The sequence below is a fragment of the Aptenodytes patagonicus genome, chromosome 3, assembly GCF_965638725.1.
Source record: "Aptenodytes patagonicus chromosome 3, bAptPat1.pri.cur, whole genome shotgun sequence".
Classification (NCBI taxonomy): Eukaryota; Metazoa; Chordata; class Aves; order Sphenisciformes; family Spheniscidae; genus Aptenodytes; species Aptenodytes patagonicus.
This window is the reverse complement of record NC_134951.1, coordinates 100,202,127-100,227,213: the sequence shown is the minus strand read 5'-3', so window position 1 is coordinate 100,227,213 and position 25,087 is coordinate 100,202,127. Positions and strand designations below refer to the sequence as shown.

Below are 25,087 nucleotides of genomic sequence, written 5' to 3'. Positions count from 1 at the left end.
CTTGGATTATGGGGGGTTCATCCTGCTCGCCGTCCCTGTCTTCCAGATTTGTCTCTCTGTCTCTCAAGAGTCCTAAGCCTTGTTTTTCCAGACCCACAAGTAGGGTGGAGCAGAACAATTTTGTTGTCTTGACTCAGCTCTGTTCCCTGTGGAGACAAGGGGAGTTTGACCGTAAAGAGAGAGTGGAATTTACACTGCTGTGTGCTTTTAAAACGTTCAGCCACAAGGGGCCTGGTTTAGAGCTCAGTGAAGTCTTAAGAGTAGTTTCTTTCATTTATTTGTATGTTTATTTAAGGTCTTAAATGTCCTGATCAATACCCCAAATCCGTGTGGGAGAATGCATGCGGGAACAGTGCTGCTCCAGGGTGTTTATTATGCCTCTGGAATACAGCTCCCAGTGAACCTTGGAAGGGCAAGAGGAGTTGGTATCTGCAAGCCTACAGTGAATTTCACCTGAGGAAAACCTTCTCAAGAACAATAAAAAAAGACATTGTAAATGCCCACTTCCAAAGGCCATCGGTGAGGGCACACTGTTCCCTAAAACAGGCCGTGTCTTCAAAACATAATCAACTCTGTTTAGCTGATGGAGAGATTGTCATGTAGGGAGAGTGTCTCTTCACCATGTGTAAACAGTACCTGTAAGAATCCATCCTTCCCTGGTCCTGTTCTTGCACCATATCATCCCATTTGTTCTCAAGGAATCGGATACTGAATTTCTCACTGCTCTGTGTAATACTGCTGGTCAAAGTTTTGTAAACTTTTTTAAGCAAACCATCTTTGAAAGTATTTCATTTTGGCTGTTCTTTTTACCTTCACCCCCAGTCAAAGATATTTTCTCTCATTTTCTTCACTCCTCCTTTTCCTGCTGAGTAAAATGGAGAAGAAAGTGAAAAAAGAGGGGAGATTGAAAGGAAGAAAACTAGAAAAAAAATCCCAGCAAAATTCAGTTTAAATTCTTCTGTAGAAAATTGATACCATTTTTTGACTGTTGGAGGAAGTATTGCTTCTTGTTTAGGGCTTTTTTGCTAGTTTTTTATCCCCCAAGAATGACTTTAAATGTAACTGTGAATAGCCTCTATGTTCCCCATTCTTTCATTAAAAGCTTGCATGTACAGTGAAGCTGTACTCGTAAACATATCCATGAGAGGTGCCTTCGAGTAAGCCTTGTTTAACCCAAAGGCTTACAAATACACAAAGCCCAAATGTTGTGAAATGACCCCTTTAGTCAGGTGAGTAAAAGTTTATGTGTAAAGAAAGCATGGACTTGTAAGTATAAGGCATAGTCTCAGTATCACCTTGGCAGTAGGGGACAGGCACGTGGTTTTCCCAGGTGAGTTAGTGGTTGACCAGTGTGTGCTTTCCTAGCCTTTTGCTGTTCTCATGGTGAACAAAAAGCTCAGGTCTTGCCAGTAAGCTCATTAACTATGTAATAAAATAAAATCTCATTTAGAACATATGGCACTGATGTCCTCTAGGTACCTTTTGAATATCAAACTCACTCATGTTCATTTTATTCAGCAATGTTTTAAATTCAGTCTTCATCAGTTCAATTATATCCAGTGGGTTGTTTTAGCTATTACTGTGGGCCCTGCTTACTCCCTTCCCACATTATTTTAATGACAGACAAAAAAAAAAAAACAAACCAAAACCACCCCAAAAAACCACAACCCACAAAAAACCCTACAGGAAAACAATTTGGAATCCAAATACATGTGTGAATTACGCAGTGCTTTGATTATAAGCTGAATTGCTGCAATAGCAGCAAAATGTTCTCTATAGCTGTCTCCTGATGAAAGAGCATCCCAGTCGGTGTGATGGAGCTCCCGTGGCTGGGACGGGAGTGGAGCCCCACGTGCTCTTCACCTCCTCCAGTACAAGTGAGAAACACCAGCCAGGGAAATGAAAGGTCCAGTGGGGGGGGAAAGGAGCCCAGTGGGACTCCACAGCTTGTCTCTGCCCTCCCAGCTGGTATTAATGTGTGGTTTCTGCCACGAGAGGGCATAAGCAGCATTGGGATATACTGAGGAAAGAGGAGGGAGGTGGGAAGAAGCTTTTTAGGATGCTTCATGTGTATGATAAATTTCTCCACCTGATACTGAACAGCTCAAAGAAACGTTTTTGTTCTCCTTATTGCTTCCAGCGTGTTCAGGTAGGAAATAAGCCTTGGATGATGAATGCTCAAGCTGGCAGGGGGTAAGTCCTATCAGGATGTCCTTTCTCAGCAGCACATGTGTACAAAAGAAATAGTGAGTGCTTTATTCTTGTCTCGCCAGGCAGAACAGCTGAGGGATATGAGTGGTGGTGTCCTGCTGGCAGGAACAGGCATGTTTCTCTCAGAGCATGGTCAGGGATGCCCTTTTCTCTTGCAGTGTGCAGTGGAAAGAAGGCACCACTACAAAACAAAGGTCCAGTCACTGTTTCAGATGTTGAGCCACCAGCTGTAAGGACCAGCAAGTCTTGCAGCTGTGGAAGTCCCAGATGCTTTTAACAAGATGTTTACTTAAAAATACTGTGTTTCTGAAGACTTGTTTCCTGCAGTTGTTTGCCCTGCTGCATCCCAAGAAGGCTTTCTTTTATTCTTCCAGTGAGCAATGTTGGTAGAGTGCCCTGGAGGGAAGAGGGGCCCAAGAAAGCTGGGTAATATTCAAGGATCACCTCCTTCAAGCTCAGGAGCGATGCATCCCAACAAAGAGGAAGTCAGGCAAAAACGCCAGGAGGCCTGCATGGATGAACAAGGAGCTCCTGGACAAACTCAAACACAAAAAGGAAGCCTACAGAGGGTGGAAGCAAGGACAGGCAGCCTGGGAGGAATACAGAGACATTGTCCGAGCAGCCAGGGATCAGGCTAGGAAAGCTAAAGCCCTGAGAGAATTAAATCTGGCCGGGGACATCAAGGGCAACAGGAAAAGATTCTCTAGGTACGTTGGGGATAAAAGGAAGATGAGGGAAAATGTGGGCCCTCTCTGGAATGAAATAGGAGACCTGGTTACCCGGGACACGGAGAAGGCGGAGGTACTCAATGACTTTTTTGCCTTGGTCTTCACTGGCAAGTGCTTGAGCCTCACCACCCAAGCCACAGAAGGCAAAGGTGGGGACTGGGAGAATGAAGAGCCGCCCACTGTGGGAGAACATCAGATTCGAGACCATCTGAGGCACCGGAAGGTGCACAAGTCCATGGGACCCGATGAGATCCATCCGTGGGTCCTGAAGGAACTGGCGGATGAAGTTGCTAAGCCACTATCCATCATATTTGAGAAGTTGCGGCAGTCCGGTGAAGTTCCCACTGACTGGAAAAGGGGAAACATAACCCCCGTTTTTCAAAAGGGAAAAAAGGAAGACCCGGGGAACTGCAGGCCAGTCCGTCTCACCTCTGTGCCTGGGAAGATCATGGAACAGATCCTCCTGGAAGCTATGCTAAGGCACATGGAGGACAGGGAGGTGATTCGAGACAGCCAGCATGGCTTCACCAAGGGCAAGTCCTGCCTGACTAACCTAGTGGCCTTCTACGATGGAGTGACTACGTCAGTGGACACAGGAAGGGCTACAGATGTCATCTACCTGGACCTCTGTAAGGCCTTTGACGCAGTCCCCCACAACATCCTTCCCTCTAAACTGGAGAGGTATGGATTTGATGGGTGGACTGTCCGGTGGGTGAGGAACTAGTTAGATGGTCGCATCCAGAGGGCAATGGTCAATGGCTCAATGTCCAGATGGAGGTTGGTGATGAGTGGCGTCCCACAGGGGTCCATATTGGGACCGGGACTGTTTAATATCTTCATCAGTGACATAGGCAGTGGGATCGAGTGCACCCTCAGCAAGTTTGCAGATGACACCAAGCTGAGTGGTGGGGTCGACACACCAGAGGGACGGGATGCCATCCAGAGGGACCTGAACAAGCTGGAGAAGTGGGCCCTTGTGAACCTCATGAGGTTTAATAAGGCCAAGGGCAAGGTCCTGCACCTGGGTCGGGGCAGCCCCCAGTATCAATACAGGCTGGGGGATGAAGGGATTGAGAGCAGCCCTGCCGAGAAGGACTTGGGGGTACTGGTGGATGAAAAGCTGGACATGAGCCAGCAATGTGCGCTCGCAGCCCAGAAGGCCAATCGTACCCTGGGCTGCATCCAAAGAAGGGTGGCCAGCAGGTGGAGGGAGGTGATTCTGCCCCTCTGCTCTGCTCTGGTCAGACCCCACCTGGAGTGCTGCATCCAGCTCTGGAGCCCTCAGCATAAGAAAGACACGGACCTGTTGGAGCGGGTCCAGAAGAGGGCCATGAAAATGATCAGGGGGATGGAAGACCTCTCCTGTGAAGAAATGCTGAGAAAGTTGGGGTTGTTGAGCCTAGAGAAGAGAAGGCTTCGGGGAGACCTTATTGCAGCCTATCAGTACTTAAAGAGGGCTTGTAAAAAAGGTGGTGGCAAACTTTTTAGCAGGGCCTGTTGTGACAGGACAAGGGGGAATGGCTTTCAACTAAAGGGAGGTAGATTTAGACTAGATAGAAGGAAGGAATTTTTTACACTGCGGGTGATGAAGCACTGGAAGAGGTTGCCCAGAGAGGTGGTGGATGCCCCGTCCCTGGCAACATTCAAGGTCAGGCTGGACGGGGCTCTGATCTAGTTGAAGATGTCCCTGCTCATTGCAAGGGGGGTTGGACTAGATGGCCTTTAGAGGTCCCTTCCAACCCAAACTATTCTATGATTCTATGAATGTTGATGGTCTGGATGCAGAATATAGGCAGGCAGATTCTGTTGTACTGTAGGAGGCAGCCAGTTGTCTTTCATGTTAGTATCTGCACTGGGTTTTGTTTTGGTTTTTTTTTCTGACGTGGATGTGTGAAGATTAGGCTCATTTCTTACTACCTTTCCTTTCAGAGTATTGAACTGGTATTACTACTTTATAGTGTTATGGGGGCTTTGGTCAAGATGCTCTTAGTATTTTCTTAGGGCATACAGGCTTCACCTGTGTGAAGTAATGGTTATATGTATGCTGCTCTCTTAATGGCACTTGAAGTATGCGTGGAGTTTCACAGGCAAGACAAAGTTAGAGCTTTCTAGAGAATGTGGTTGGTTTTGGAAGCTCTATGTGGGACTCTTGAAGAAAATGAATTTCTGAAAAATAAATATAAAGCACTTATTAGAAATCGGATTTTCTTATGATCTCTCAAGTTAGGACCTAAATTACTTTGGAAAACCCTGATGAAAATCCCTGATGAAGGTAAAGCTTACACAATTCTTTCTGTTCCCTTCTCCTGTCAGTTTTCTAGAGTGCTCAGTTCCCATTTTGAAATTTTGTAGGCTTCTGTTGTAAGGGCACTTTGAAAGAGTAACTTCATGTATGTGTAGTTTTACTGTAGAATCTAATGTACAAAGGCAGGTAGGACAGTCTCTGCCAGACTATTCATCTCTTCTGAGGAATTTATGTGGGCTTTCTTGTTATTTATCTCCTCTTCAGTCCTCACAATCTAGCACCTTACCCAGGACACTGCAGCTGGTAATTTGGGAGTAAGTCTTACTGCCTACTGGATGAATCTAGATAAGTGCTAAGCTTTTGTTTTGTATTGTTTGTTTTTTTTTTTGAGCGCCCCACTTCTGTTAGGCTGCCATTAGGAAACTCTAATGTGCTTTGTTGTAGTTACTTGTCTTGTCTTGTATCTTCATTCATAGGAATCTGAGACTTACTTCTTCAAGTGTGTTTGGTGCCTATGCATGAACAGCTGTTTAAGGAGAGAGTATGAATTTTTAGAAACCTGGGCAGGATGCAAAGATGCAAAAGGAGCTGGGCAGAGGCAGTAGTGTTGCTGCTGTTTGTGTGCTTCGAGTACTGCTTTCCCCTGGAGAGGTGGCTCTGTAAACTGCCATGTAGTCATCTCAAGATGGTCTCTTTCATCTGTTAGCGGCTAACTGTTTTAACAGTTAATGAGTGAGGATAAGAACATGATCTTCTGGGGCCCATGTTGTTGCGGGACTGTCTTTGCAGACCTCTGTACCCATGGTCCACTCTGGTTCATTATCAATACTTTTCCCAGCAATTTGCATAGAAAACAGTGTATTTCTTTATTTTCTTGTATCTTAAAATTTTGTGTAGTGTTAACCAAACAATAGGACATAAATGTGATATGACTGCTTTGATTCATGGACTGGTAATTAATTATGCTGTATTAACAGGGTGCTTGTACAAACAAAACAGATTTTCATGCCAAGCTGGACCGACTGGACTCAAGCTGCTCTTTGTCACAGTTTGTGCCAAATTTTCTGTGTTCCTTTTTATTAGATTAGCTATAATTGAATCCTGAAATGCATTTCATCATGTGTTTTTTAAATGCCTCTCTTGCCACTTTTGTGGCTAAAACCAAGGCAGTTTAATGACCATATGCTTTTCCCTTCCTGTTCTTCCTCATTTCTTTTTTTGGCATCTTAGCAGTGCAATAGGGGCCCGTGGACTCTTCCAACTCATTTAATTTCCATGATCTGATGCTCACTTATGATTCCGTGGCTTGAGGCAGCAGTACGTGGGATTTCCAGATAGTCTTCTATCCAAGTCCTGCAGAGGCTCAAGATTGCTTAGTTTCTGATCTAGACAAGATCAAATGGACTTTCCGTGGATTGCCAGAGGCTTTATGTTTGCATCCTCATCCACTTATCTACGTACGCATATTTCTGTTCAAATACATACTTTTCTTTTTGTTAGCTTCTTCAGGTCCTAATTAAAAAAAAAATCTCTTCAAGTGCACGTTTAGTATATGAGGGACATCTATTAATGGAACAGTAAGTTCCTTATCGTTATGAGTAGGGCAATTCATATGCTTAAAATGAAATGTGTGCTCAGATGGCCTCCTGGCTTGGAACAGTAGAGTGGAAAGACAAACTCCGCTAGTGCGGTATGTTTGCAGGCTGCTGGCAGGTGTGTTCTGTCTCCTGTCACGGCTCAATAATATTCAATAAACTTCAAAATATAAAAGCTGCCAAACCAAATCCTCAGTCCTGTAGAACTGGTATTGTTGTCAGGCGCTTTGCGTGTTTCAGAGTTGAGAGCTCAGAGCGTGGAGCAGGTGCTGTCTGAGAGACTCTGACCACACAAGCACCTGTCTGGGAGGTGGTGAGTGCTGGGTGCTCCTCCCGTGCTGCCCATTTTGCACTGCTACCTTCTGTTGAAGGTGTTCCTAGGCATGTGTCATGCGGTTCATGGTTTCAACCCTGACTGCTTGCAGATGGGGCAGCAATTTGCCATTTATTCTTTCATTCACTTCAGTGTGTCAATATTCCTTCCTTTTTCTCTCCACTTCCCCCCAGAGCAGGGTGTTTCTGCCATGAAGCTTAACTTGGTTTATGGCCTTGTCTAAAAAGTGGAACTGAAATGGTGCTCCAGTTCTCTGGGAACAAAACTGTCTCTTTTTAGCACATTCTCTAGGTTTTTCATCTCTTAAGTATGTGCCAAATGTGGAATTAATTGGCTTTGCAAGTGGTCACTAATCTTCTTTCTGATGCTAGTTAATGGAATTCATTGACACTTTATTAAGACAAATACCATTATCCTAACAAGAAATCTAAACATACGCACTTTTGAAAATGCTGAGGAACTGTTATACACCATAACTCTTTTGTCCAGCCTCTTAAGGAGCCCAAGGAAGCACAGGAAATGCCAGTAGTTTTCAGTAACTGAGGAGAGCAGATGGGCAGGTGCATTTTGTTTAGATGGGGGAATTTACTGATTTTTGACTATCTGATAATAAATAGCATGTGAACAATTCTGTTGGATTTGGTGTGACTACTCGTGTGCATAACATCACCACGTGCTTTATTGCTTTCCTCAGTTTAAGGTCCAGAACTGCATCTTTGTGGGTATATTCTTTCCTAGACCCACAGAAAAGCACCAGATGTCTTGGCCCTGTAATTGGAGACCTTGCTGAAGCATTAAAGTCCAACTTACAAAAACTTCCTTGAGCTTTTTTCCCTTGATAAATTCAAAGCACATCTTTTACTTAGGAGAAAGAGGAAGGAAAAAAAGACAGCATCTGACTTTTTCCACAGGGGCAAGTCTCCAGTGTTTTTGCTCTTGCCTTTGTTACTTGTCTGTAGATCGCCCACAACTAGGTAATCTACAGAGTACCTCAAAGTTTAAAATTTTGAGATGAGTATTGATTGGAAGTAAGGCCACATGCATTTGCATTCTGTGACTTGGTGACCATAAGCTTTAGGGTGTCATTTTATGTAGCCAATATTCATGGTAAACATGATCACATTTTATCCCCCCCTTCACAGCCCCCCTCCCCCCCCCCCCCGAAATTTTTTTTTTATTATTTCTTCAAATGTTTACCATTGATTCTGGAGTGCATAAAGGTTTGAAGTGCATGAAAGTGGGCACAAGCGCAGTCTGTACTGCTTACCTTCAAAATTGAATCAGATTGACAGAAAAGGTTGTTATGGCGTATGGCTCTTTTTTAATGAAATCTAGGCTTCGTCAGTTTATTCCAGGAGAGTTTTCTGTGCAGAAGTGGCAGTTAATGTATCACTACAACTGCTTATCTGGTTGTCTTTATTTCAGTACAGTATTGCTCCTTTTCTGATAGCTTGTATTTCTTTGGGTAGCTTCCACCCTGCAATGAAAGTGAGCTGAACCATTTTGTAGTTACTGTGGTGGTAGGGCCTTGTCCTTAGCCTTGAAGAGCTTATAGGCTGCAAGTGTGTTAACTAGTATGTCCAGTGTTTAATCTTTCCTCTCCGCATCTCTCTTAGCGCTCAGACACATGATTAAGATACCATTTGGCAACTAGTCTGCTTTAATTGCTCATGGTGTATGCGGAGTAATGTGATTTCCACCCCCCCCCCCAACCCTCTCTTATTGCAGGTTAAGCTGTGCTTGCAGACAGTTGCTGCAACTTAGCTGCCTGATAATAAACGGTTTAAACCACTGTAATTTCATCATATGTCTGGACCATCAGACACAAGGTGTTTAAGCACCACCTAAAAGGAATCATCATTTAAAAGCATCATGTAAGCTCAGTATAATTCAAACAAGTACAATCTGTGTGTATGAAGAGGAGATGTGGATGCTTTTAAGAAGAAGCATCTGCTTTATAAATATGAGCTATGAGAGGCTTCCAAATGTCCCCTCTGTTCGTCAAATGTGAATGTGATCTTCTCCTAGGAAGCCATCTGGAGTAGGCATGCTACAGTCACTGCCTCACTTGGTGCCATTGTCCTATCTGTGCCTCAGTGTGACTTGTCTCGCTACTGCACACTCAATATTAGTGATGGTTTCATGGTTTGTTTGAATGTCAAGTTTGTTGCCAAGCTTTGGCGCGTCATAAAAATATTTTGTCTCCAATGTGCTGTTTTTTTTTGGGTTTTTATGATTTTTTTTTTTCTGCCTTCCCCATAGAAATATTGTGAAAGGAATGAGGAGTCTGCGAGAAATACTACGTACTGTGGAAACAAAAGCTACTCAGACCTTCAAAATGGTAAGGGGAATGAATGGGAGATGGGAAGGTGGGGTAATCTGCTATGCAGGAATTCCCTCTGTTTATTAACCAGTGCAGTATGACAAAAATGTATTTTTCCTCACTTGATTGATTGCTGCCCCCCCCTTTTTTTCTTTCTTTTGGAAGTGATGTGTTAAGTGATGCACTTAATTCAAAGACCTGCCCAACTGAAATGTCCGAGTCTTCAGACCTGGGCATGTGGGTTACTTTTTGGGGGTTTTTCTCAGTGCATTTTTTAGCTCTGGTAGAAATAGGGATGTCTTTAGTTTGACAGTGCTGTCCTCAGGTGATAGTGTGTTGTTTTCTTTCTTGCTTTTCAGTGTGTGCATGCACACCTTTTTGCATTTGCATGTAGAAGCATTAAGTACTTCTGACTCTTGCAAGAAGCAGTGCTTTTTTAGACTCAGGTGCTTCAGTGTTGTTTTTGTAAAACTCCCTTCAGTACAGTACAGAGTGATTTTAAATTTTTTAAATTTTTTTTGTTGGTCTTGGCATTCTGCATCCTGTTATCCTGAGTGCCTCTGGTAAAGAAATCATGGTGAAAGTTATTTATGTGCCTGTTTAATTTCTTAGACCTTTAACTAGTTCTTCCCTGTCTCCCCTTTAAGAGATCTTGTCCTGAAGTTACTTAGGAGGTGACAAGGTCAACAGCATGGAGAATAGCAGTCTTGAGAACATGAATGAAAACTTTGCAGCCTTAAAAGCATTGACGTTGCTATGACTAAACTTGTTTTGCGCTTGGTTCAGCTTTGTGTCTTGTGTAATTCCAGAGAAGTTCGGCAAGGGAGGTGGTCATGGGTTTGCATAGCATTTTGGAGATGGAGAGCGTCAGGTTCCAATGGATGGACTGACTGTGTGTCTAGCTTACATGCAAATGCAGAGCTAAAATGAAAGTGTGAGCAGAAAGGGTATTCTGGGTGCTTTTTTGCCTAGGTTCCTCACATATGTATATTTTGGAACTTCTGTTCTGGAAATGAATCGTTGTCTTGGGATCACCTTATATGCCTAATTGAGAATACAGATGCATGTGGAAGTTTGTGCAGGGAATTAGAAGAGGCGACTTAAGTAATTGTCACACTCAAATGGCTGCATCCTTTTCCAGATTGAGATCAGGGTTCAGGGGATTTTTCTTGCTTGCGTGTTTTATCATTTGCTGAAATGAGTCTAACCATCTGCTGTTCCTATACCATGACAGAATGTGGCACTCAAATGTTCCTGTCCCTGTGCAACTGGGGAGAGCTGTACAACACCCTGGGGGATTTATCCCTAAGGGGAAATCTGAAGGTGTTCATCCAGTAGCTTTTCCTGGTATTTCCATTTTACAGGAAGTCGCATTTTCATTTTCTTACTTATTTATAACGGACTGTCAAGAGGGCAAAGGGAGGAACGTGCTTAATTAAACAAGTTTTTCAAGCATGAAAATGAAAGACATGATTTTTTTTTTTTTAATTTTTTTTTTTCCTAATTTGTGGGATCACAGTGTTCTTCAAGCATAATGATGCTTTTTTTAGCCAAAGGCAGTAATAACATAAATCAGAGTCTTGGCCTGTTCTGGTTTGTTTGGTCTTATTCAAAACAAGAGTGAAGCTAATTTACACAGCTACTGTACTGTATATTAAAATCAAAGACACTAAAAGTATTTGCTGCTTGCCTTTTGAAAGGCTTATCACAAACTGTACTCCTACTTCTGTGTGAACCAGTAGAGATCTTTCTGTTGCTGGCATATTATTTTTCCCCCCCTCTAAGACTGTAGGAAAAAATATAGGAGCGTTGGCTCCTCAGGGTAAAACTGACTAAATAATTACACACTGAGACGATAAAATGATACTGGCTAATGTCGCAGGGCCCTAGGCCATTTTGCTCATGCTTACTTGCTATAAAAAGCATAGAAAAACCTAGTTAGAAACAGAAGGCTTTCTGTAACTTGTCAGTAAGACTGCATGGAAGGTCTTGGGGTTTCCAGGGAGTTGTGTGTGACAATATTTCTCTGAGGCACTGTCATACATTCAGATCACTTTGCCATTTGCTAGGCACACCTATGAAACCTCCCTTTCTGGTGTTTAAGAAACAGCGCACACTGCTGTGCTTGCATTTTAGACTAATTCAGTGAATTGATGTGTGGTGAGGTGGATGAAAATAAAGAACCTTGCTTCAAAAGAAACTATTTTTCTGAATCTGGTAACAGGAACTTTAACCTCAGTGTGACTTATTTGGTCCTATGGATGTCATACCTCGAGTGGAGTAATGCCTCAGTTTATCAATTATACCTATCCTGATATTTAAAAGAAAATGACTCTTGGTGGCCTCGTAACACATCTCAAAGTGTAAATTGCATATAAAATACATATTGCAGTAGTCGGAGAAGTTCCAAAATAATACTTACAAGTATTAGGACAGAAGGGCTGAAGTTTCAGCCTGCCTCTGTTCTGTGCAGTATTTACTTTACAACTTAGAGTGCTGTGCTGCTTAGAATTCACAAAAGGTGCTACCTATTTTGATGTCTTTGTGCTTGTTTGCATGTTTATCTATTTACAATGCAAAAAATTAGAGATTTGTTGGGTGGGGGACAAGGACAAATGCCAAAGATAGTTTTGCAAAGTCAAGTTAACTTGCCCCTTTTTGGGCCCAGTTTGCCAGCTATGTGTATAAACTGGAAAGCAAGTATTTAAGGATCCTTGGCCACTCGATAGTCAAAAAAGTGCATGTGATGTTGCTGTCTCAATATAAAGTTCTCTTTTTCTCTCTTCTCTCCTCCCTCCATTATTGCAACAAAAAGGGAGAAGCAGTACCGAGATGAAGCTATAAAAGGCTGCAGGAAGAGCGATATTAACAGATAAAGGGTTGGTCTTTTAAACCTAATACAAAAGTAGCCTCTGGGCTGAGACTTGCGTACAAAATTCTGAGGCTGAGAACGCAGTGGAGTGCCATCATACTCTAATATAGTAACATTTGTGAGATTGTCTCAGCAGTCTGTGACAATCGGTTGTCTTCATTCACCATAGCGTCCCTTGCTGTCAGGCCTTTTTGATACTTTTTTCCTACAGCATTGCAGCAAGACCATGTAAATGCAGAAGGCTGGCCTTTTCAGAGGAGGGAAGAAACTGCCACTGCTGTAGACTTTTTAGCAGCTGTTTTAGCTACTCTAGCTTTCTGAAAAGTGGTACTGTCATGTTGTTGGTACATCTCCTTCCCAAGGTGGAACGTGGGGAGGGGTGAATCTTTTGTGTTGGAGAAGGCTTCACTGATGTGTCTTTTTTTCTGTACTGTTCACTGATCTCTAGACTGCAGCCAAACAGCTAGCCCAAGTACTTCTCCATTCCCTCAGTGAAGAGTGTTACTGGAGCCCTTTATCTGATCCGCTTCCTGAGTTCATGAACAAGGAAGATCAGTCTTATGTTAGCAATCTTCTTTGTCGGAGGCCCGAGCTGTACACAGAAGAGAAGTAAGCGTTCCTTTTTATTTCAGGTTATTGGCAGGAGGAAGGAGAGTGTTTGAACACTCTTTGGTACTGCTAATTATGTCACTGATTCGTGTAGTAGTTTTGTGTGTTCTTGTTTTTAACTTCCCATCAAAAGGCCTGCTGGAAAAATAAAGCGTTAAACCTTGAGTGTTTGATTTTTTTCCCAGGAAGGAAGAAAATCCAACCATATAGCTGTCTTTGCTATGAAATGGAAATAATCAATTTATGGTTCAGTATAGCTCATCTAGGATATATTGCAGAGCTTTTAATTGTGAGAACCTGCAAAAGAAGGTATTGCCTAGCAAATTAATTATGCATGAGATGTTTCAAGTTACTGCTCCTCTTGTGAAATGAGAAGGACGCTGACAGGATAATTCTTGACCTTCCTCAGAAAAATGTGTTCTGTCTTTCAGTGCGTACTGCCCTCAAGACAACGTAGAAGAGGCTCTTCTTCTCCTCTTAATCAGTGAATCCATGGTAAGCCAAAAATGAGTTTGTAATACTAATAGCACAAAGGAATACCTAGCATTTCCATGTCAAGTCTTCTGGTTGGTTTTGTTTACAGAATCTTCCCTAGCTAAACAGAAGCAAGGATTCGGCTGCTGAACAGGAAATGCTATTTATTCCTTTGTTAGTGACACCACTTTTATTAAATGGAACATCAGTGAAGGGTTTTGGTAATTGTCAAGAAGAGGAAGTGACTGCATTCACCATAGCTGCATGCAGGTTCTGACATTCAGATACATTGTCAGTAGACTGATGTTTCCATTCAAAACATCATTGTGGATTTATGGATCAAGAAAGAGAGGAAGGGAGTCTTGCCTAAAGCCAGGCATGATGGTGGTACCCGCTGTTTGGCATTTGCAGGATACAATATCCTGCTTACATTCCTTAGTCTGCAGGGATAATATTTTAGCTGTTTCAGTTCTGAGTGATCTTTGGCAGTTTCTGATGCTGATGATACAGGGAGTTTTGTCACATGCAGAAACATCCATAATGAACTACAATGAAATAATTAGATTTCTTCTATTTATAACATCAGTTGCTTTAGAAAATCCCTTTAAGAGGAAGGGAAAAAGGTGGAGAAAAACAACTGCATGGAAAACTGCACGGTAACCTTTGATCATTTTCATGTTCTTAGATGCAAACATACAGAAAATGTGTAAGGAATGTTTTCTGAAAATGTGTAAAGTTACTTTGCTTTAAATGCTGGGTGGTCACTTGTTTTCAAATCTCACTTTGAGCTACCTTGGACCATGAATGACCCTCTTAGGAACTTCTAAACAGCTTTCGGACAAGTTGAAAAGAGATACTGTGGAAACTCTGTTTTGTTTTTTGCTTCCTTCAGTTTTTCTTTGTCTGGTTCTTCTGGCTCAAGTCCTTCCCTTTTCCTGCAAACTTCTTCAAAACATGGCAATTTAATATTGTTTGCTTTTAAAATTTGGGGAAAAATTGAAGGGGTGGAACCACCTCAAAATATTAAATTGACTTAAAAATCACGTACATCTGAGTTACTATACCTCATGCTCTACAGTACACCTGCTTTGTGTTTTCAAGGGCTCTTCTGCAGTTAGAAGGGCTTTTTGTAATTGGAAGTGGATACTCCAGGAGTGAGGGCTTGTAGAACACCACATGTACTTCCATTAAAATCAGAAAAACTCATGTCAGCGTTGCTTGTCAGGGCTGATCCAAGCAGGAGGAGGCTCAGGGGTTTGGAGCAGCAACAGTACTGGCTGCTCCAGCTTTTTCTGGGGCTGGGCTTGCAGTCAGAAAGGCCTCGTGGGACTTTGAACTCTATAATCTTGTTCTGCTGAGGTGAATGAAAGTTATCCCTGTTTTATCCAATAGTGTGTAAAATGGCGAACTGGTCCTGTAACTAAGTCATGGATGAACCAGTGTGAAAATGCTATTGATAGGAACTGGACTGCTGTGCTGACTTCAAGGCTAAATAAAGAAGCTTGTGTTTGCTTAAGTGCTGTCTTCTATTTATAGGAACTTTCTGGAGGTAGATGCAAGGCATTTTGATGTGCTGCATATAAAGCACTTTAATAATCAAAGACCCTGTAGTAGAGCGCTGCAGGAACCATAACTGTCTTTCCCATTTTTGGGAAGTGGAACAGCTGAGCTTTCCTCTTGTGTTAGCAATAGGCTTGCCATGAGTTTATTGTTTTAGTGAAAATACAGGACAAGTCTATAGAAATACAGCTGTGTATAGAAATACACTTAGGAACCACAGGAGTGTGCTTCCTAAGTGAAGGAACAGAGGGAGAAATCTGAATCTTACATATGCTTGCAATCCATAAATATTTTCCTGTAGTTTTACTGTTATGGTACTAAGAAGGGGAAATTTTGTTTAATTTATGACATGAGACATCTTTTACATGACAGCTTTGTTGCAGGCTAGTGAGTTTTCTCATGTACAGGTTTGTTGTCTGTTTGACATTTTTTGTTTTGTTTTTTAAAACTTGCTGAAGCTCATGGAAAATGAGTTAACAAGCAAATTTCCAACTGAGGTCTCCCTAATGATACAATGTTAACAACTGAATAAAATACATTTTCCTTCCTGGAGAGAGTGTCAGTGGCAAGCCATAAGGATATGTTTCCGTAGGCCAGTAAGCAACATAGTTGGTGTTCCTGGATTTTGGCTGGATTAGGCATTCTTTCAGTATTTACAGTTATGAACCGCTTAAAATGAAACAGAAGTATACAATTAGGTTGGCTTGCTGGGAGCTCTCCAGCTTCTCTGACACTTTGATTGCTGTGTCAGAGCAAGACTCCCCAGAAAGGTACTTTTCCTGTCTGATTTTTAAAGAGACAAAAGAGGAACCATGCCATTAACTCTTTTGCAGGACCGTAAAGCCAAACAGCTGTTCCACATGCCTGTTCCTGACTTTTGTCACCCCAAAATGAGCTCAAGGGGGACAAAACTGGGGGGAGGAGGGACAGAAGAATTGTCAGCATGTGGAGGGGACACAGTGCAAAGATGTAGTGGAGAGGAGCATAAATCCTCAGAAAACCTCAAAGTAAATATGTGATAAACTTGATGAAAAGGAGACATGGTAGCTTTTTCAAGAAGTATACATCTTGGAACGCCTCCCCTCCCCCTTCCCGAGCCATACAGGGAGGGAGTAGGTCAGTGCTAGGTAGTTTGCTGCTGAAATTCGCTCTATTTTTCTGTTTGTGTTGCCTTCCTAAGGTGAAGCTAACATCTACTTCTGGGGAGTTGCGCAGATCCTGGTGAAGATGTTACGGGGGTTAAAAGAACTGTAAGGGGGGAAAGGAAGAAAAGAAATCGCCTTTAAGGTGTTGCGAGCCAGACCCTGCATTCCAGCACACCTCTGGCTCTTAGTGGTGCTGGGTTCTGGCTTGTGATGCTGCCCCAGCTTTTCTTCTTATCCCTTTACTTTGCATTGGAAGGGAGCCACTTTGCATGTCCTGATGGGATGAAATGAGAATATCTTCTAAAGGGGTAATTATGGGTTCCTTCAGTATTTCACTCACTCTGCCTCTGAGCCCAAGTATGTAAAAGTTTTTCAGGTGGCCAAATACATGGTAGCCCCTTTCATAGCTTTGAAGATGCTTCTGTGGGTATATTAACACTTACAGTGAAAGCTTGGGGCCTCTTTCCTCATGGCACTCTCCTGTGTTGCCTCCTGTATTCTTTCTGTCCCGTTGAAAATGGGAACCTATTTTCATAAGTTAAGGCATCTCAGTAAACAATGAAAAGCATCCCAGTTGTTGAGTTTGGCAAGGGCTTCTCCTCTGTGCCAGCTGTTATTCAGTCACGGTGGTTGGCTGTAGAGCTCTTATGAAGGAATCTAGTGAAACAAATCAGGCAGCCTGAAGATTACCACAGTCAGGGCTGTCTTGAGGGGGGTTTGTGGCCTCCTGGCTAAATTCTCATTCCTTATGCACAGCTCGAGTTATGGTATGGATGGGCTGTGTTTGTGAGAGGAGGAAAATACTCTCCTTCAGATCAAGGAGAAAGCCAGCTGGTGACAGCCTTTACAAGCTCAGGCTGTGGTAGAATGATGTGTTCCTATCACATGTTGGAAAAAATGGACTGGCCTATTTTTAAACCACTAGTCCTCTTTCTTACTGCATTGAATCCATGAAAACCAGTGGCACTGTGTTTGTGGGGAGAACCGGAGACATCTTGTGACTTGCTGCAGTGTGGTTTCTCTGCATCACACTACCAGTGGGAATGGCACTGGTTCTGCCATCAGGGACTCTAGTGCTTTGTGCTGCAGGGCGTAGGCAAGGGAGGTTTGGCAGGTCTAACCCTTAGCCAAAGTTTTTTGTTTATTTTAATAACCATTCTCAGGAGTATTCTGAGTTGACTGCACAGCCCCTTAAAGTCAGCCAGAAGTTTCTCAGAGCCAGGAATGGAACACTTTCTATTACTTTTTGTGTTTACTTTTGAGGTTAAAAAAAAAAAAAAAAAATTCTTTGTTTGCACTTAGAAACCTTGCCTTCTTGAAGCTGAGGTCCAACGTACAGTCTAAAATCCCTTTATTCAGCCCTTGGCAATGCTGGCTCTTACAACTGGGGATTCTGACTGGTGCGGTCCACCAAACATACCAGGTAACATGGATTTTTTTTTTTTTTTTTTTGGCTCTGTGTTCACTTCACTCATGCTGAAAATGAAGCTTCTTGTATGCAAAACTAATAAATTCTGTGCCTGTGTAACAAAGATTAGAAATGTCATCCCCATCTTATCTCTGATTTGAATCCCTAAAGACGATTTGACCTCGGAGAGCCTGAGAGCACAGAACAGATGGTGAGGGGGGAAGTAAGATACTGGGACTTGTCCTGTTCTTTTTACTGGTGAGAGCAAACTCATAGCTGTGAGCATGCCTTTAACGGAGTAGGGTTAAACCCATGTATTTTTAAGCACAGAAATAATTAAAACCTGTTAACTCTACAGTTCCTAGCTTTATACAGTAATGCTGTCCAACAAATGGGTTGGCAAAGGAGAAGAATCTCCTGTTGCTTTTGTAGGATTTTTTTCTGTTTTTGAATGACACCAAGCCCAGTGATAATACAACAGCTGGATGACCATCATGAGTATTTTCTTGAGGGCTATCAGACTATGGCAGCTGAAAGAGACAACTGGGGACAGGATTGCCTGCTCTGGTTCCTGCCAAATCATGGCCGTGTACTTACAATAGCAAGCCTGACTGTCTCTTTAACTGGTCTGCAAGGCAAAGCTATGTGTTTGGGACCTGCAAAGGTGGATTGCAGGATGTTTCTAGTGGGAAATACACCACCTCTGTTAATTGCCTCTTGAATAAATAGTTCTAATGTAAGTTGCTGGAGACAGGATAGAGAGCTTTTTTCTTCTGCTTTGTAGTAGGAATTGTTGTTTCCGAACTTGCAAGGAGGATGCAAATTCTTGGAAGATAGCTTTCTAAATGCAGATTACTGATAGCAAATGTGTGACTTTGTTACCCAAGACAGTATCCATAAACAAACTTCATTACTTTCTCCCTCTCCCTTCCTTTTGTGTAGGGTTGTTGGGCTGTTTTGGCTGGGGGGAGGGGGGGTATGTCTGTCTTGCTTTCAGTGATGTTTCCAGAATTAGTTCTGCTACAGTACAAGACATTAAAATATACCTGGTGAGAGATATATCTATATGGTCATATTTGATAATCAATAATAATGGGATATTTTGCTGAGACATCTGAATAGGGCACTAGTAGCTTGTGATCTGTTGCCTACCAGAAATGAGACAGATGCCACACAGTTCACAAGGCAGTAAGTTTTGATTTGCTGTGCTTCTGGTCTGAAATGGAGCAAGTTGTGGTATCTCTGTAAGGGCGGTTTTGGGAGTGGCTGGAGTATGGTATTTCCTCCCTGTTCCACCTGCTTCCCATTTTCACAGCAGCTTTGCAGTCAATGCTGAATATTTTCTTTGTGTACGTTAGTGAGGGGAACCTTCAGGTGCTGTGTAGAGATCATCAATAACTTAGGTGAAAAGTCAGTAGCCTCTTCGATGTAAATGGGTCCTTGCCATTGCAAAGAATTCATTCATTTTGTTGTCAGTACAGGCAAAACAGCCAGAATGGTGATCCAAAGAACATGGGCTAAATATTTCCCAGCTCTTAGCAATAGAGCCATCAATTGCATGATTTCAAAGGCTTGTTGTCAATCTTGCACACATAGCATTTGTTTTTCTCTCTTAATGCTAGTATTGAATCACACCAATTACATTATTACAGTACACTGTGTAAAACATGCTGCTGTTCTGTATAGATGAGTTGCAGTGGATCGGCAATTATGTCTATTATGAAAAGACACAAGTTGAACATTAGAATGCCCATGAATTAGGGGGCAGGCAGCAGGCACTCATTAAAGATTTTAATTGCTTTCTTTTTCTTCTTTGAAAAAAAGCAGGGGGAGCCATCTTTCAAAGTGATCAATTAAAGGATACTTCATAGCTAATTGCTGTGAGAAGGGGCTGCTATGTGGAATATGCTCTATTGTAATTCATATGACTGCTTGACGTTTTATTAAGAAGCACATCTTTGTACTGTGGTAAAATTTAATTTTCTGCAGCGTAACTGTGTGCGTAATAACTGCTGAAGTAATGGCTGTTCAGATTTGCTGTGGCTCTTTTCCTTTCTACATGTAATAAACATGCCATAAATAAGCTGTAATTATCAGGGTCACTGATGTACAGCAAACCCTCTGTGTACAGGTGGCTTATCTAGTTTGGAGGTAAGTATATTGTATATGTGAATAGGAAGGCACAAGCTGTCTGTAGCTCAGCAGGGTCATTAATTGAATTGCACATCCCCAGAAAGGCAGATCTTCCCTGCTGTCAGAGCCAGCATGGGTCTGAAAGTCACATACTGTTGTACTGCTGCGGTTTGGAGCCGCAGGTTTTAAAAGCCCTGCTGAACCCCAGCCGGTTCTGTGCCTGGTCAGGTTGAACACCTCAGTTGGGCTTCAAGCATGATACAGACGTGTCAGCATGGCTGAGCACTGGGTTGGCTCGGGGGTACCAGCCTGTGCTGGAGCCTTTTGGATGTGTGTGGGCTGCAGATGGTCTGTGTCCACGGGCTGCAGAAAGGGAGGGCTGAAGGTGCTCACTATCCTGTGTGCTGCTCAGTCTGGGCTGACTACAGAATGTGTCTTATCTCCCAAAATAGGATTGGTGTCAAGTCTGAGCCACCTGCATGCACAGCTAATTGTGTCTAATGCATCCCAAAATATGCAAATGCAATGCATCTCTGGGTTGTTCCATTACCTAGAAGTACCTCAAATAAAGGGGCATTGACTATATTTTTGCTCTGTATAATGCAAGTTACGCTAACTCCCAGTTGTAAAACTCCTGTTCGTAGCATTAGTGACCTTCTCCATCCCACACAACAGCCTTGAACAGAGGTTCTCTTCTTTTAATGGTGTGACTCACCATCTCTCTTCATCCTGCTTGTGTGCTGTGAGGCGTGTCTGTGTGACAATGGGAACAGCTTAAAGGGAAGAGTCATGCTGGGGGTGTTGAAAATGTATTTGTAGCTATGTTTTACTGCTACTTATAGTGGAGGAGGAGGAAGTAATGCAGTAGGACAAACTGGGAATTGCTGCTTGTGTTATTGATACACTGTTTGGAGATCAGTGTTCTGCAAATAACCCTTTTTCCATTTGTGTTCAGGAAAATTAGTGGTCTGAAACAACAGAAACACAGGTATTGAAAAAGTGTTGGTGTAAATGGCTTAGAATTTATGCATTCTCAAATGCAAAATGAAATCTTTCTCTCTCTCTGTGTACGTTTCAGTAAGTAAAATTCCCCATCCAACAGAACCGGTGTATGCTGTGTTGCAGTAACTCTACAACTATTTTGCACCTGTACTTAACCAGTGACTGTCAGGATTTCTCACTGCCAAACTGAAGTTTACAAAAACATAAACAAAGGTAAAGACAAAAAATTGGTTAATGGTGATCTGGGTCACAGCACCCTTCCTTCTGTGAGAGGCAGGCCACAGAAACATGCCAATTCCCTGAGTGGGTTTCAAGAAATAGTGATTCACATTCCCTTCTCCGCCCTCCTGTATGTAACACTGCAGGAGTAAATGATACCTTGAGCCTTGGCATGATGATTTACATTATTGTGTTAGACACACTCCATGTTCTTGCTACTGTTCAGTCAGTTTGTTATGAGGTTTGCACCTTTTGGTTTTGTGTTTTGTTTTTTTTATATCTGTGATAATGCAGGAACTTGATTTTTTTTTTTTTTTGAGCAGCTGGAATTAGCAATTGGAAATAGGTTCAGTATTAAAAAAATTGTTGGGATAGAAGTGGCGATGAATTTGCTCAGTGGCAACTTTTATGCATGCAAGTATAGAGAGTGATAGATTGCAGAGACCTTCTATGGCTTTGAGATTTGAAAGCTTGAATAAAATAAGCAGGTTTATGACCTTCTTGGAAAGAATATTAGTCATGCCTATGCATATGTTTTTAACTGCTGTCTGCTTAGGTAAAGTAAGATATGTACGATATGTTCAGTATGACTGCAATTTTAGAACATTGCATCCTTGTAATATGTCTCGTATCCCTGCTTACTGCAGGATTTGGGCACGCTCTTCCCTCCAGTACCAATATCTGTTAGCAGACATTAATGGGCACTCACCAGTTCTGATAAATTTTCTATCTGTGCTAATGCATCAACTTAAAAATCATAGCTTGGTACTAGATGGATACCCAAAAAAGCATCAGGCTATAGCTGACTCTAATGGGAGGTTGATGATGAGATTACAGAGCATGGGGGTGCTATCACAGTAGCTATTTTCTACAAACAATTGTCATAACAGTGTAACCAGTGCAGAAAAAAATGTTAATGCTATTGTATATACGTAAGAGGATTCACTCGGCAGTAAGGATCATTCTGTATATGCTTTGTCTTTAGCTCTCTGAAGTAGCAATCTCAGAATCGTTCTGTATATCCCTTTACTTTAACTCCTTTTTTCCTTTTAAAGTAGCAGTCTTGGGTTAAATCCAAACAGAGCTCAAACATCTATTTATTTTTTTTATTCTTATTTGTTTAGTTCTGCTAATAAAGATAGATGAGCTATGCTTCTGTACTCTGGTTGCAGGATTTTCTCTTTGAAGTTGGTTTCATTCTCATGCAACCTATTGTTCTGAACTATTTTTTTAAATCACAAATTATGTCTTTTGCATTAACGTGAAAAATGCTCTTACTGTTACAAGAGTTGGTGTAAGTTTATTTGTGCAAACACTAGACTGAGTCTGACCTGTCAGTTTGCCTTTAACTGCAGCCACCATTTAGCTCTTGGTTGTGATCGTGTTAGTTGTCAGTAATTGTGTTTGCTGTCACGGCTGGAGGCTGTGATGAAGAGTGCTTGGAACTGGGGCATTACACAGATAATACCATGATGAAACAGCTGCAGCTTAATCATAATGAAATACGCGTGGGCTTTAAGGGCTGCATATTCTGGAAATTTTTATTACACTTAATTCCCATGTTTAACCTTTTTAGCAAAAAAAAAAAATTCACTGCAATTAGAAAGAAATAGATGTAAGATTATAGTAGTAAGTATTATAAAATAAATCTCATAACCTCCCTGCTTCAGGGAGGGAACATTTTGTTTGTCTTTGCCCCAGGTGAAGCTGCTGGTAATCTTCTAATTTTTCTGATCTTTTAGATGTCTAGACCTGAATGTCTGATGTTGCACCCCTTTCAGCTGAGGAGCCCAGGGCAGAGTATCTGTGTTATCAGTCAGCGCTAGTGCTCAACGGCATCCAGCACTGCCTCTTTCAGAGGTTAGGCAGTCTGGGAGAAGTCCTCTGTGTTCAGAAATCAGAGGGACTTTTCTGTTTACTCTGGGATTGAAATCTCCCTCTTCATGCTCAGAAAACAGAGAGGCTGGGATCTTGAGCTAAATCTGAGTCTATGGCATATGGTATTTTAGGACATCCTTGCAAATTGCTAGACTGATCATTTTCTGTCAAAAGTAATGTTTCTTTTTGATCTAGGCTATGCAATGCACTGATAGATTATGCAAAATTAACACTTATAAGATATTTTTAAAAAAATTATTTGGTATTGCATTGCCCAGACCTCTAATTGCATTAAATTGATGACAGGCAAATCTGATTACTAAGGCAATCTGCTCAAATTAAAAAATAAAAAGTGAATAGCAGAAAAGAAGAACAAAAACACGTTATTGAGAAGAAATCAGGTGCAGACACAGAAAACAAAATATCAACCATGGAGGCAGTTATCACAGTTGCAAGCAATTGAAGTAGTAAGGAATGTGGTTTAAGGATGGCCTTGAATTTCTAGTTATTGAGGAGATGGGATCTGGTAGTTCTGTTTCCTAATGCTTTAATTCTGTGACACAAATCCAGATGAGGTATTCCTAGCAGTTCCTTTCTGTACATACAGCTATGTTCTTGAGTTTGCTTCATGTGGATAAAAAGTAGCTCTATGGAAACACTTTCCTTATGTTGGGATGAGTTTAAAAAAAAAAAATCTCGAGATGGTTTTAAACAAAATGCTACGGATGATGGGTGGAACTACCTATGGAGGAAGTTCTTTCTTGCTTGTTTGTGGTCTGATGCTCCATTTGTGTCTGTGCCCAGGCAAACCGGGACGCAGTGATCAGCCGAGCCCCAGACCAGCAGGATGACCGAGCTGTCAGCCTCCGGGATGCTTCTGCAGTCTACGACCTCCTCAGTATCACGCTGGGCAGAAGAGGGCAGTATGTCATGCTTTCTGAGGTACCTCCTCCTGGCTTCTGCTGAAACTTCCACTTGAAACGTGCAAGCAAAGCCTGTCTTTGCAGTAACTTGTCGGGGAAGGTGAAAATGAAGCACGCTAGTTGGCAATTAGTAGAAACAGCTACAGACCTATGGCAGCACAGGCCAGAAGTGTACACAGAACTGTTTGAGACTTTAAAATAATGTATATAAATTTATATAAAATAATTTATACTTGAACAAAGTGGCTGTCATTTGAAGTGGTAGTGTGTGCTAGCAAGCCCCATTAACTGAGAAGAAGAAAATGATGTCATAAAATCACTTGGGCCACAACAGATTGCTTCCCCTGATTTGATTACTGAGCCAAGCAACAGTCTTGACAAAAGATACTTAAAAAAAAAAAAAAAAAAAAAAAAAAGCTGACATTTCTCCCAACACTTATTTCTCAGTGCTTGGAGAGAGCCATGAAGTTTGCATTTGATGAATTTCACCTCTGGTACCAGCTTGCCCTGTCCATGGTGGCTTGTGGAAAGGTAAGGTTCAAACCAAAGGACTTAAAGGGCATATTTCCTCTGGCAGAGTGTATCTAGCTTACTAGTTTGAATGTGCACAGTCATGTATTTTGTGGGGGTAGGTGCCATCAGACAGCTACATAGGACAGTGCTCTCCTTTGAGACTCTGATTGCACTTTGTGATCAGGTATGTGCATTTGGTATTGAGTAGTTTTTTCCACGTAGTGTTTGCTTCTCATTATCGAGGAGAAAACAGATTTTTGTGCGCAGCTGTGGACTGAAAAGCATTATACAGCTGTCCATTCTCTGCAGGTTCAACATAAATGTGCTTAGCATAGGAAAGATACGGATATCTAAAACTGTCATCAACTCACTCTATGTCTTTGGGCAGTCAGCTTAACCTCTCCTTAAGCTGTGGTTTCTCCATCTGATCAAGGAAATGTTAATGCTTTTTCATAGAGAGCTTGCGAGGATTAATATTTTTGAAGTGCTTGGTGCAAAAGATACTGTAGAAAAAGAAATGATGTGTGAATGTTTGCACAGGCACGTGTTTTAGCATAATATTTTTTAATTAGTATACTATTTGTCAAAGTTCTCAGTCAATCACTGAGATGACTGAAGTCTGGTTGCAAAAGGTAGGCAGAGGCAACATGAGCTTTTCTTTATTAGTCTTAAAAGAGTAGTCTTCTTGCAGGAAATGAGGATGGTACAAAATTTAACCTGTTCATTCTGGGGGTCCCCACCTACACTTTTAGGAGGTGTGAGCAAATTAACGCTGTGCGGTAGTAGACCACTTAACATGGTCCTATATTCCATGCCCATGGAGAGTAGGGGAATCCACGTGGAACTGGGTGGAGACCACCAACTAGCAGTCATCTACCAAATGATAACTTACTACTGGTCCTTTATGGCTATAAG

The 25,087-nt window shown here is 42.0% G+C and overlaps 1 protein-coding gene across 2 annotated transcripts in view; it reads left to right on the top strand.

Moving 5' to 3' along the window:
* TTC7A (tetratricopeptide repeat domain 7A) overlaps positions 1-25,087 on the top strand; it is a 181,274-nt gene that overhangs the window by 25,074 nt on the left and 131,113 nt on the right. For both annotated transcript variants that reach the window (XM_076334402.1, XM_076334401.1), the window contains exons 6-10: positions 9,376-9,454; positions 12,757-12,917; positions 13,349-13,412; positions 23,541-23,678; positions 24,107-24,190. In XM_076334402.1, coding sequence (XP_076190517.1) covers positions 9,376-9,454; positions 12,757-12,917; positions 13,349-13,412; positions 23,541-23,678; positions 24,107-24,190 — 526 coding nt within the window. The remainder of the gene's footprint in view (positions 1-9,375; positions 9,455-12,756; positions 12,918-13,348; positions 13,413-23,540; positions 23,679-24,106; positions 24,191-25,087) is intronic.